The sequence below is a fragment of the Genypterus blacodes genome, unplaced genomic scaffold (assembly GCF_046128005.1).
Source record: "Genypterus blacodes isolate CSIRO-AG114 ecotype Tasmania unplaced genomic scaffold, CSIRO-AGI_Gbla_v1 ptg000212l_1, whole genome shotgun sequence".
NCBI classification, from domain to species: Eukaryota; Metazoa; Chordata; class Actinopteri; order Ophidiiformes; family Ophidiidae; genus Genypterus; species Genypterus blacodes.
Genome location: NW_027467011.1, coordinates 12,356 through 24,034, shown reverse-complemented (window position 1 = coordinate 24,034; position 11,679 = coordinate 12,356). Strand labels below are relative to the sequence as shown.

General features: G+C 47.4%; 3 protein-coding genes across 4 annotated transcripts; 2 read left to right on the top strand and 1 right to left on the bottom strand.

Annotated features, from left to right (window-relative positions):
- The first annotated feature begins 465 nt into the window (after positions 1-465).
- Positions 466-5,835, top strand: LOC143015710 (cyclic AMP-responsive element-binding protein 1-like). The gene is made up of 8 exons (XM_076169765.1): positions 466-654; positions 1,806-1,903; positions 2,334-2,474; positions 2,592-2,692; positions 3,107-3,246; positions 3,328-3,504; positions 3,604-3,760; positions 3,850-5,835. Exons 2-8 carry the CDS (start codon positions 1,814-1,816, stop codon positions 3,992-3,994), a joined length of 951 nt encoding a protein of 316 aa, XP_076025880.1. The 5' UTR covers positions 466-654; positions 1,806-1,813; the 3' UTR covers positions 3,995-5,835.
- On the bottom strand, positions 5,458-6,801 carry mettl21a (methyltransferase 21A, HSPA lysine). The gene is made up of 3 exons (XM_076169766.1): positions 6,570-6,801; positions 6,373-6,484; positions 5,458-6,247 (listed from the first exon to the last, which is right to left on the bottom strand). The coding sequence occupies exons 1-3, from the start codon at positions 6,714-6,716 to the stop codon at positions 5,847-5,849; spliced, it is 660 nt and encodes a 219-aa protein (XP_076025881.1). The 5' UTR covers positions 6,717-6,801; the 3' UTR covers positions 5,458-5,846.
- Positions 6,802-7,360: 559 nt separating this feature from the next.
- Positions 7,361-10,747, top strand: LOC143015716 (cyclin-Y-like protein 1). Of its 2 annotated transcripts, XM_076169773.1 has the most exons (10): positions 7,361-8,324; positions 8,410-8,484; positions 8,569-8,603; positions 8,684-8,784; positions 8,990-9,025; positions 9,327-9,378; positions 9,469-9,588; positions 9,687-9,853; positions 9,949-10,111; positions 10,209-10,747. In XM_076169773.1, exons 1-10 carry the CDS (start codon positions 8,165-8,167, stop codon positions 10,323-10,325), a joined length of 1,026 nt encoding a protein of 341 aa, XP_076025888.1. In that variant the 5' UTR covers positions 7,361-8,164; the 3' UTR covers positions 10,326-10,747. The 2 variants fall into 2 exon arrangements, with proteins under 2 accessions (XP_076025888.1, XP_076025887.1); XM_076169772.1 differs by having other exon boundaries at positions 8,410-8,603.
- Positions 10,748-11,679: the final 932 nt, after the last annotated feature.

Genomic DNA, 11,679 nt, shown 5'->3' with positions numbered 1-11,679 from the left:
TTCTAGAATTGAATATACAAAGTTATTAAATATGGAAACAAAGAAGGCAGAAATGGATGAAGGAATGAAAAGTAGGAAGGAAGAAAATGGTGGAAAGACTGAAAAATAAAAGACTGAAACAATAAAGAAGTAAGAGAAAATGAAACAAAGGAAAGGGGGAGGGATAGATAGATAGATAGATAGGTGGGTGGATGGATGGATGGATAGATAGATAGATAGATAGATAGATAGATAGATAGATAGATAGATAGATAGATAGATAGATAGATAGATAGATAGATAGATAGATAGATAGATAGATAGATAGATAGATAGATAACTTTCAAATGTGTCTTAAATCCTTATCAATTGGACTCGGAATGCACGCGCAGTTCCGCCCACGTCCTGCGCATGCTCAGATCACTCGGCGCGCCCTCCTCGGCTCCCCTCGCGACAATCTCGACAACCTTCGTGCTCTTCCGGCCGCCCCCGCGTGGAGAGCCGAGTCTCGCCGACCGCGCTGATTTTTCTCTGTCGTCGTCTCCCTCGTCCTCCTCTCCGTGTTGTTGTTCTCGGTGACGCGACGGAGGTGTAGCCTGACGCGGTCTCTTACGTGTCGGTCTGAATAAAAGTGGAGCTCCGTAGACCCGGGAGTGACGAAGCGAGTCTGTGTTGGTAAGAGGATACGCATCCGATGTTTGCTAAACAGATAGATGGCTGCCCAGAGCGGTTATTTGCGCCTAATATCAGCACGAAGCCAACAAAGAGATCATGGCGGCGGCGTTGCAGTGGCTCACAAAATGAGTCGGTCTCTTGCAAGGCTCGATGGCTTTCAACACGACCCAGACTTAGGTATTAATGTGGGAGTGGGCTTGGACCTTTACCTTTAATAAAGCGCACAGGAATACAGAAGCAGTGAACTTGTGTGCTGATGTGCGTCACGTTGGTGTTAAAGTAAAGCTCAGCCAGTGAAAGTGGTGTTGTGGTTGCAAACAAACTGGCTTACAATGCTTGCAGACATTTCCCTCCAGTTTCTGATGGCTACCCACCGAGCATTATTGGGGCCACTGTTAAAATCCCTGCTGACAAATTCCAAACCGCGACATTGGCTGTTATAACCTGAAAAAAATGTGTTTTGGTCGTTGGTGTTTTGTGAAAATATATATTTGCCAATTGCTAAACTTAGCCGAATTCCTCTTAGCTTCTTAGCATGCTAATATAACCGCCGAAGCTCAGTTAGAAATGCACCCAGAGCTCCGTTGCTAACCAAGGAGTTAGCTTTAGCCTGTTAGGGAGTAGTGAGTGGCCATGTTAACTTGTGGCTTTGGCCTTATTTAGCTGTAAAATTGCAACTTTAAATTTCCTAAACCATTTCAAATATTGTTTTTCCAAATGATGATGTTAACCCAAGAAGAAATTGGCGCGGTCAGCTAAGTGCCACCTTCCGCGCTCGCGCTGAAGTCACCGGTTAACTTGGTCACTCGTTCAACAAGAACACCGTGCCTCAAGGCGCCGGCCGTGCTTAATTAGCATTGTTTTTATTTGAGTGGCTTAGTTTGGGACTTGATCGCTGCAGTTGTTTGTTGTGTGTTCCTATAAGTAACTACGCCGTCTCCAGCTGAGTTGTTGTAGCGTTCGCCGCATGTTGTCTCGCTGAGCGCTGCCACACCCTCTTACACACAAGAACTTAAAAGAACACACGTGAAGACTAACATTTTCATTCTGGTCACAGATAAGACGCACGTCCACTGCCTCACTTTCACGCTGGATAATGCCGCCGAAGAAGCATAGAAATGTATAAATATAGACTTTTTGGACTTTTGCAGAGACTTAGATGACCATGGAAGCTGACGCAGAAACGCAGCAGACTGGAGAAACGACCGTCTCTGAGTCTGAGGCCCAGCAGATCGCGACGTTGGCCCAGGTACATCTCACACGGATCAGCATTTTGTTCTTTTTGTGGTGATATTGGGATAGTATTGCAATTGGCATAATGTAATGCATGCACAGCAACTTGGACAGGTATGGAGATCTCTTACTTACGACAAACAAGAGAGGAGAAAGAGTAGAAAACCTTTTTTTAAAGTTTTAAACTTGTAGACATTGCATGATCTGGGTTGCTACTGTGAGAAGTTATAGCATTTGCATCTCAAGACTCTTCCACCTCTGTTCACAGTTTTATGCCTTTGTAATTGCTAATTTTAAAATGAAGAGTGTGTGTGAAGTTAGACATGGAATATGGATTCAGACTCTTGTGATGCAAAACATTGCCTGAGCGAGTCCAGTGACAAGCAGAACCAGATGTGGAGCAGAATATGGGCCCTGACACGAGTGGCGTGTTGTTGTGCTTTCAGGCGTCCATAGCAGCAGGTCATATGTCCGGTAACACAGTCACCCTGGTGCAGTTACCCAACGGCCAGACGGTCCAAGTCCACGGGGTGATCCAAGCCGCCCAGCCCTCCGTCATCCAGTCCCCACAAGTCCAAACCGTACAGGTGGGAGAACAGAACAATCCCTGCGTGCATTTAAGCGAGTGAACAATAAATATTCCTTCATTGTTTTTGAATTCATGTTGTTGACGTTAATCTGAGCCACTTTGTTTCCTGCTGCAGATATCGACTGTGGCTGAGAGCGAAGACTCTCAGGAGTCTGTGGACAGCGTGACTGACTCTCAGAAGAGGAGAGAGATCCTGTCCAGACGACCTTCATACAGGTGTGTGTGTGTGTGTGTGTGTGTGTGTGTGTGTGTGTGTGTGTGTGTGTGTGTGTGTGTGTGTGTGTGTGTGTGTGTGTGTGTGTGTGTGTGTGTGTGTGTGTGTGTGTGTGTGTGTGTGTGTGTGTGTGTGTGTGTGTGGTCCTCCAATTGGCTCCTGAAACCTTCTGACTAATCTTAAATCCCTGGATGGCCATACACGTTTATGGAAAGGCACTCTTTCCTCACTGAGCATCTGCTACTGAGGTGCCCTTGAGCAAAGAGCTTAACTCCAGCATTGCGGAGCTCACACTTGTCAATGAGGGGCGCTCTATAAATGAGGAGCGACACAGTAGTCACTCTGCATTAAGTCCTAAGGGGGGGAAGTGAGTGAATGAGTGAGCTGAGGTTTCTCTGTGCTGATTGTGTTTGCAGGAAGATTCTGAACGACTTGTCATCAGACGCTCCTGCAGTCGCTCGTATCGAGGAGGAGAAATCTGAGGACGACTCAGTGCCCGCCATCACCACGGTCACCATGCCAACTCCCATCTATCAGACTAGCAGCGGCCAGTACAGTGAGTGTTCCTGTACATGTCTAGTATACGGTCAAAGTGTTTGAGTGATGATCTTTAACACGTGACTCTGTCCCCGCTCAGTCGCCATCACCCAGGGCGGAGCCATCCAGCTGGCCAATAACGGTACGGACGGGGTGCAGGGCCTGCAGACGTTGACCATGGCCAATGCCACTCAGCCCGGCGCCACCATCCTGCAGTACGCACAGACCAGTGATGGGCAGCAGATCCTGGTGCCTAGCAACCAAGTGGTTGTACAAGGTGGGAAGAATTGAAAACAAAGTTCTCCTCCAACGTGTAGATGATGTTGTGAGTTTAGAGTGGTTGGCTTTAGTTAACATGTCTGTCTCTAACCGTCAGCGGCCTCTGGAGACGTTCAGGCCTATCAGATCCGCACAGCCCCCACCAGCACCCTCACCTCTGGGGTCGTCATGGCGTCGTCTCCGGCAATGACCACAGTGGGAGGAGGCACCGAGGAGGTCACACGCAAACGGGAGGTGCGCCTAATGAAAAACAGGTACGTGTGTCAGGAGACTGGCTGGGTTGTGACGGTGTGGGAGAGGGAAGGGGAGCTGTGTATTCATGCCTTGCCTCTGTGCCACACAGGGAGGCAGCGCGCGAGTGTCGCAGGAAGAAGAAGGAGTACGTCAAGTGTCTGGAGAACAGAGTGGCCGTGCTGGAGAACCAGAACAAAACCCTCATCGAGGAACTGAAAGCCCTCAAAGACTTATACTGCCACAAATCAGAGTAGAATCCTCCCTCACACCTGCCCAGGTGCCGCCGTGTACAGAGACTCAGCACAGAGACTTCTGCATCTGGATGCCACTCATCCTTTTCTACCCTTTTTGTTTTCTTATAAAAAAAAAAACGGCTGAAAATCTATGAACACAACCGACCAGGAATGGGAGGAGAACCTTCCTCCTCCTGTAATAATCTGAACTCCTCCTTCCCGTTCCCCTCACTTTCCCATGAGTGGGTGAGGCTATGGGAGAATGGATCAGGAGTTGTTTTGCCTTGGAGGAGAGTTTATCAACCACACAGCGTCCTCGCACTGAACTGATGGATCAGACTTTACCGGTGGTCTCATGTTTGCTCCACCAAAAGGGAAAACATTCCCGTCACTGGTGCCTGGAAACACCCGGCAACATCACCAGCAACGGATGGGGGAACTGCTCCATCACGGTCGCCAACGGCTACGTACTGAACTTTTTACACGTTTACCCCCCCTCCCTCTCCCCCTAAGACACTTTGATTACGTGGAACGGTCACCTTTGTGTGCAGGGTTTGTAACTGTAACTGCTTTTGCATTAACACCTGTCACTTACTAATGCTTTGGACTGTAGATGGGCTGCGTTCTGGATATTTTATCTTATGTGCTGCGTTTCGGTTTATGGCATATTAGACTTTACAGCTTGCATTAAGCCTTTTTCTTTTTTTTCTTTTTCTTTTTTTTTTACCATGCCTTGATCAGACAGGAAGAGAACAGAGGTTGGGTTGTGCGGTGGTTTCCATGTTGAGGAGCTTTAAACACAGACTGACAGAAGCCTGGAGAGTGAAAGGCAGCGGTGAATCTTAAACGTGTCTCTGCCTTGCATCTTGTTTCTTTTCTTTTCTTTTTAACTGTGACAGGAGGTATAATAGGTATTATTTACTTTGGATGCATGTGGCATTAAGTGAGAGCTTTGTTCCATCTTGTCAACCACGCAGGCTCACAGTGACCTGAACCCTTTTCAGGACGAAGAACTCAGGAGGTTGAGTTCTTTGTCTTCTACCTTGATATGCAATGATAGAAATATATTGCCTGCATATTTTTTAACATTTTTGGAGACCGCTTTGACAATTATGAAGGTGTGTAGAAGATGAAATGTTACTCGTAAGACTCTGTGGGGTCCCAGCAGCCGTGAATCAGGAGCCCGCTTCACCCGCGTGGCCGACAAACACTTCAGTCTCTGCTCTCAATGCCTTAATGACTTTTTGTTCATCTTTTAAAGGAAATGTGTAAGCGTGTTTCTGATTCACAGCCAGAGTTCCATAACCGGTGAGGCCGTCTCCAAATTCTGCGTACGCGATTGCTCAGCGACGCGCACGCTTTCCTTGCATACACAATCGCCGTGCTCCGTCTCCCAGGATACGACGGGAACGTCTGGCTGCATTCTCCACATCCGACGCCTCAATGATTTCATTTTAAAGTAACCCGATAACGTGTCACAAAGCCTCTGTGAGGGTTTTGTTTATGAATTGTCAGAGAATCACAGCGTGATTGAATAGGGATTTAACAGTGGCACCTACAGAATACCAAGAGGAAATGGTAAAGAAATGACGGACATCTCAACACAGTGAACAAAAAGCATCTGGATGAGTCTGGCTTTGATAATGGAATGCCATGTTGTATTCTTTAGGTATTATGTATAGTCATTGTCATAGTATGCTTTTTTTTTTTTTTTTTTTCTTTTTTAAAAGTTGCTTCTCATTAATTTTGTACTCAATGTATTTCTAAATGTCAGCACCACCTTGTATGAAACAGTACGTTATGTTTGAGCTATCTCTCCAAATATTACATTTTGGCAGCTGTTAATAAATGTGTTTCTGGTAGATCCTGGTCCTTATAAGTCCCTCCTGGCCGGTGGCAGTCTGTGAGCTCTGTATATGTGGATGTCCCACTGTTTGTCATAGTGGACCTCTTCCACAGTGAACCGTTGCTTCAGCATGCTGAGGAATCTGGTGTCTCTCTCGTAGCGGATCTTGGAGGACAGCAGCACCACGGTGGCGTCTGAGCACAGATGCTCCAGCGTCTGCAGCAGCGGCACAAAGGTGTCCTCCAGGTAAACTATGTCCGCTCCAAACACAAGGTCAAACCCTCCAGCCGGGTAACGGTGAAGACCTTCGCCCCACGTCAGCTCGGACACTGAGGCCGATCCCAGGGGGTCTGCAGGCAGGTTGGCCTTCACATTGGCTGAGAGGAAGTCCAGGGCAGGTTCTCGGTCTGTGATGGTCACTTTGGCACCTGAAGAGGGTGACACACACATTACACATTTGTATTGATCACTCCCAATCTGAGTAAGAGATCTGTACAATCAACAGAAACTAAATCATAATTATAAAGAAATATAGACACGCATGCTTCCTCACCTAGCAGCGCCGCCACGATGCCCACCAGTCCAGTTCCAGCTCCCAGCTCGATGGCCACTTTCCCCTTCAGCTCCACCCGCTCCAGCTCCAGGTACATACACAGGACGACGGCCTGGTAAACACAAAGAGACGTGCATTACTGCCCAGAGTCAAACAGGCTCATTGCTACTGGACAGTATTCAGTGTCTTTGTCTTACCGCGTCCCAAACAACCGCAGCGACCCCGAGCCTCTTCCAGTCCTGCGTAATACGGAGGTCGTGGTTGGCAAAATTAAACTCTGCTGATGTATTGTGGAGTTTGGAAAGTACGGGGAGGGGATTTTCCACGTAAGGAACGAGAGCCATGTTGCAAAATAAACAAAAAACTACTCATTCATGTTTTTCACGTTGTGTTTGTTACTGAGCCTGCGCAGTATGAACGCAACATGGAACTACATCCGCCTTGGACGAAACCGTAGTGTTCGTTTCTTTTACTTTACAAGTACAGCACAGAGGAGCGGTTAACGTAGTCATCGATGACTCAGCCCTTTGAGGCTACGCTTTAGTAGAAAACGTGCGCTACCCCTAAACCTGACACTTCTCAATAAGAAAATCTAACCTATCACGTATCAGCATTACAAAATATCAACCAATAGCAAAGCGTTGTTGTAAAAAGAGGGCGGAACATAATGTGTTTTGTTAAGTGAAGGGGCGGAGTTAGTCGACTATGTCCAAAAGGGACGTCAAGCTAGAAATTCACAGTAGGAAAGTAATTTGATTTAATTTGTGTATCCTTTATTTAACTATTATTAACCAGTCGTATAGTGTACATATTTCAATGAAATAGAAAACAACTCTTGCGTCCAAAGATAAGTGAACTACACTTGTTATTGGTAACAAAATATTACAAAATCTCAGTGTGTTCCATTCCACAGCGCCCAACACTCTGTGTTGCTACTTGTCCAGTGAAAGCTTTATTTTGAAAACCGGTAATGGGAAGCTGTTGCAGAACGAGCTTTTCCGGTGAGATGGACACAATCTGGACGGACGTGTCTCTTCAGCAAATTGCGACGAAATGAAAGCTAACATCGGATATTCTATCAAAATCCGAACACGTCCGGGTTTAATCTTCCTCATATATTCGCGTGGAGTTTCGTTTTAGCGGATTCTCACGAGAGTTTGATTTAAAAGCCCTCACGTTTTGGCGGAAACCTGGACCGCAGTGAATATGGATTGATGAAGCCAAGAAGGGATTAAGGTGCGGAAGCTAGCGTTAGCCGGCTAGCCATGGACGAAGACAGAGACGCTTGTGACTTTGCACTGTTTTAGCTTTTTTTAGTTCTTTAAAGGAACGAGCCACTGTTCGTTTTTCACCCTCCAAAACTATGCCGTCAGCGCAAGTAATGTTTGTTGAAGTGCGCCAGTGCTTCGCTGCGCACACGCCCTGAATATGTCAGCTGTCCTGCACATACCGCAGATACCCAGCTGACAGATCAAGCCCAGCTGACAGATCAAACCTCGGTGGAGTAGCTAGATTTAACTCTTTGCACCAAGCAGGATCTCATTCTGCTTCAAAATATTACACTTACAGTCAATTAGCTCCAGCTTGAATCAGTGTTAGAGCTCTAAGTATTAGTGTAGCCTCGCTATCAAGACACAAGCCTCCTTCCTTTCTTCCTTCTTTCCTTCCTTCCCCTCCGTCCAGCTCCTTACTGGACAGATTTTAATCTTGACTGTGTGAAGTTCAGTCACTCAGGCTTGTGAGTGATCGTTAGCAGTTGTATGGGAAACGGTAGGACAGTTGGAGGCCAGCGATGGGAGGCTCGGTGTCCTGCTGCATCTCTCCTGGAGAGAGTCCCAAAGTACAGAGGAGGGAGGTGGAGCTGGAAGAGTGTCCCATCACCACTACAGAGGACCTGAGTGAAGACACCGGGACGTACCTGCAGCACATCAGTGACAGGGAGCTTCCAGACGGTGGGTGATCAGGATACTAGGTGCTACTTGTTGTTCTTTTTCTCAAAGCTTTGTGTTTACTGGCTTTCATGCGTGAGTCCTGCAGAACTGGCCCAGGAGGCGAACCCTTCAGACCACCCCAGAGCCAGCACCCTCTTCCTCAACAAGTCCCAGACAGACGGTGAGTACGCCTCCCCTTCATCACTTCACCCTTTGACCTGCATCATTCTCACCGCATCCTCTCTCCTCTCTCCTCTCCATTCAGTCCGCGAGAAAAGGAAAAGCAATTACCTGAATCATGTAAGTATCAGACATGCATGTGGGACCTCTTAGTCTTTTCACTCCCGTCCAGCTTTCTAAACTCCTCTCCTCTCCTGCAGATGTCTCCCGGGCTACTGACGAAGAAGTACAGCTCCTGCTCCACCATCTTCATCGACGACAGCACCATCAGCCAGCCCAACCTCAAGAGCACCATTAAATGGTGAGCCGCCCGCAGAGGGACATATAGTTTCTATCTTCCTCATAGTCGACTCACATTCTGTGGTAACGACAGGGAAAACATGGGATTTCTTAAATGAGTAAATAGAACTAATAATAATAATAATAATAATAATAATAACTAATGTGTGCTCTTCTTTGGTACAAGTCTTTAATTGTCAGTCTGTATCTATTTGTGTGTTTTGCAGCGTTGCCTTGGCCATCTACTATCACATAAAGAACAGGTAAGCAATCTGTCTCCACTGGCAGGACTCCCAAATGAGTGTGTGAGCTTTTGTCGCCCCCTGTTGGCCGCCGCCGGTACTGCAATCACAGACTGAAATCACTGCAGACCGGAGGTGAAACGCCTCACGTACACATTTCATCTGTAAACTTAAAGGGAGGGTGTTTATGTGTTCCTGATGAAGATGTGAGGCTTATCTGCCGTGACTCTCTTCTTCATCATTTTGTAAAGTAGATGGTAGACTTTTTGTTGCTAAGAGAGGTGACATCATCCATCAGTGTTGTTGTGTTGCTCCCCTGCAGAGATTCAAACCGCTCTCTGGAGATATTTGATGAGAAAACCCATCCGCTCTCAGTAAGTGGCGTTCTCCCCAGATCCGTGCCACTTCTTTACTTCCTGTCCGCCCTGTTTCCCACTGACCCCCGGCCATTCTTCCCCCTACAGAGGGAGAAGGTTCCTGACGATTACTCAGTGGTCGACCCGGAACACAAGCTTATCTACCGCTTCGTCCGGACGCTGTTCAGCTCGGCGCAGCTCACGGCCGAGTGTGCCATCGTCACGCTGGTATGAGATCACGCCGTTAGAATGGAGCCACGTACAAACCCTCACAGTTGTGCGTAGTTTCCCTGAAGGCGTAGTTGTGTGTGTGTGTGTGTTTCTAGGTTTACCTGGAGAGACTGCTGACGTACGCAGAGATGGACATCTGCCCCTGCAACTGGAAGCGCATCGTCCTGGGCGCCATCTTGCTGGCCTCCAAGGTGTGGGACGACCAGGCTGTGTGGAACGTGGACTATTGCCAGATCCTCAAAGACATCACGGTGGAGGACATGTGAGTGTCTCCGCTTCCTCTGCCTCTTCCGTCAATCCAAAGCACTTTGCATCTTTTTTCGCTCCTTGACCTTTTGATCAACCCTGGTTTCAAAGGAACGAGATGGAGCGCCACTTCCTGGAGCTGCTCCAGTTCAACATCAACGTCCCAGCCAGCGTCTACGCCAAGTACTACTTTGATCTGCGTTCCCTGGCCGACGACAACAACCTCAGCTTCCCTCTGGAGCCGCTCAGCAACAAGAGAGCCCAAAAACTGGAGGTGAGCAGGAAAACATCTGTATTTAGAACATCTGGACTGTGCAGATGTAGTTATGGGGGAAAGCAACGGCGATGTCATTTGTGATCTTGTTTCTTAGGCCATTTCGAGGCTGTGTGAAGACAAATACAAGGACCTGAGTAAGTCTGCCATGAGGAGGTCCATCAGTGTGGACAACATGGTGGGCGTCAAGAACTCCCAGGCCGTTCTGTCTTAACTCGGGGGACCATCAGAAGTCTGCGGAGGAGGAGGAGGAGGAGGAGGAGGAGGAGTCACGCCACAGGATGTGATTGAAGTAAAGTCGTAGATTGTGTTCAAATCAAAAGTAAAGAATCCACTCTGGGGAGGAAGAGAAGAAGCCAGGTTTTTACCGTCCAGTATGTTGAATCTAATGAATCCCGTTTGTAGACGCGTTCATCCCAAACCTCCTTTAGCGTAATTTGGTGAAATAACTTGCAGGCGACGGTGAGAACAGATCGCTCCCTGTCTTTGTGGGAAGGGAACAGAAGCCCCTCCCTCTGGAAGACACACACACACACACACACACACACACACACACAACCTGAGGACCTGGGCCGCTCCACCTTCTGTCGGTCGCTCTGGCCGTATTCCTTCCTCATCCAGGTGACCGACAGAGCGTCTGGATCTGGAGCTACCCTGTGGTGTAGTTCTACACACGGAGAGAGAGTAGACTGTTTGTTTTGCTTACTATGTAGGCCCTATAGCTGTGAAATGTACAAGGCTTTATTTAATTCCAATAAATTTCAGTCGCTGTATTTAAAATGAAGTCCTGTCCTGGATTTGTGTGTGTGTGTGTGTGTGTGTGTGTGTGTGTGTGTGTGTGTGTGTGTGTGTGTGTGTGTGTGTGTGTGTGTGTGTGTGTGTGTGTGTGTGTGTGTGTGTGTGTGTGTGTGTGTGTGTGTGTGTGTGTGTGTGTGTGTGTGTGTGTGTGTGTGTGTGTGTGTGTGAACCCTAACCTGCACCCAGACGCCACACACACTCTGAGGTGAGGTTACACAGTATTGATTACTCTGACCTACTTCTAGTTTCTAATAAACCTTGATGCAGGTGATCCATAAACTTTTACTCTCCAACATCAGATAACTTCATCCAACACTGCAAGTATCCTTCTTTCCTTTCCTCTGTCCTTACTGCCTTCACTCATTTCCTACTTGAGTTCATCTGATTGATATTTCTAGTTGAAGTTATTTTTCAATCAATCAATTCTCTTCTCATTCAGAACTGAGTGTCTGACACACACACACACGGACACACACGGACACACCTGCTGTGTTGCAATTCAACTTCCCTATTAGACTGAAAAGAAATCTAGTAACCTGTGGCCCGTTCTCCCAACCTCCAGCAGCTGTGGCTTCCTGCTGTTTCACTCACCTGTCCCTCATGTTGCCTATATCACCTCAGGTTCGCCAGTCAATCATTCCCTGCACTCTCACACACTTAGCTGGATAAACACTTTGTAATAGTTTCCAATTGCATTGAACGAATATGATGACCCTAATATATGGTATTGAAAGGAATCGCAGTGTTCCTTTATGCTCCACCTTTGTTCC

Excerpts from the sequence above, each read along its gene's own strand:
- LOC143015716 (XM_076169772.1), top strand. The coding sequence starts at position 8,165 with ATGGGAGGCTCGGTGTCCTGCTGCATCTCTCCTGGAGAGAGTCCCAAA. Across the intron at positions 8,604-8,683 it reads AAAGCAATTACCTGAATCAT|ATGTCTCCCGGGCTACTGAC; the intron begins GTAAGTATCAGA and ends CCTCTCCTGCAG. Across the intron at positions 9,026-9,326 it reads TACTATCACATAAAGAACAG|AGATTCAAACCGCTCTCTGG; the intron begins GTAAGCAATCTG and ends GCTCCCCTGCAG.
- LOC143015710 (XM_076169765.1), top strand. The coding sequence starts at position 1,814 with ATGACCATGGAAGCTGACGCAGAAACGCAGCAGACTGGAGAAACGACC. Across the intron at positions 3,505-3,603 it reads CAACCAAGTGGTTGTACAAG|CGGCCTCTGGAGACGTTCAG; the intron begins GTGGGAAGAATT and ends TCTAACCGTCAG. Across the intron at positions 3,761-3,849 it reads GTGCGCCTAATGAAAAACAG|GGAGGCAGCGCGCGAGTGTC; the intron begins GTACGTGTGTCA and ends TGTGCCACACAG.
- mettl21a (XM_076169766.1), bottom strand. The coding sequence starts at position 6,716 with ATGGCTCTCGTTCCTTACGTGGAAAATCCCCTCCCCGTACTTTCCAAA. Across the intron at positions 6,485-6,569 it reads CTGCGGTTGTTTGGGACGCG|GCCGTCGTCCTGTGTATGTA; the intron begins GTAAGACAAAGA and ends TGTGTTTACCAG. Across the intron at positions 6,248-6,372 it reads CATCGTGGCGGCGCTGCTAG|GTGCCAAAGTGACCATCACA; the intron begins GTGAGGAAGCAT and ends CACCCTCTTCAG.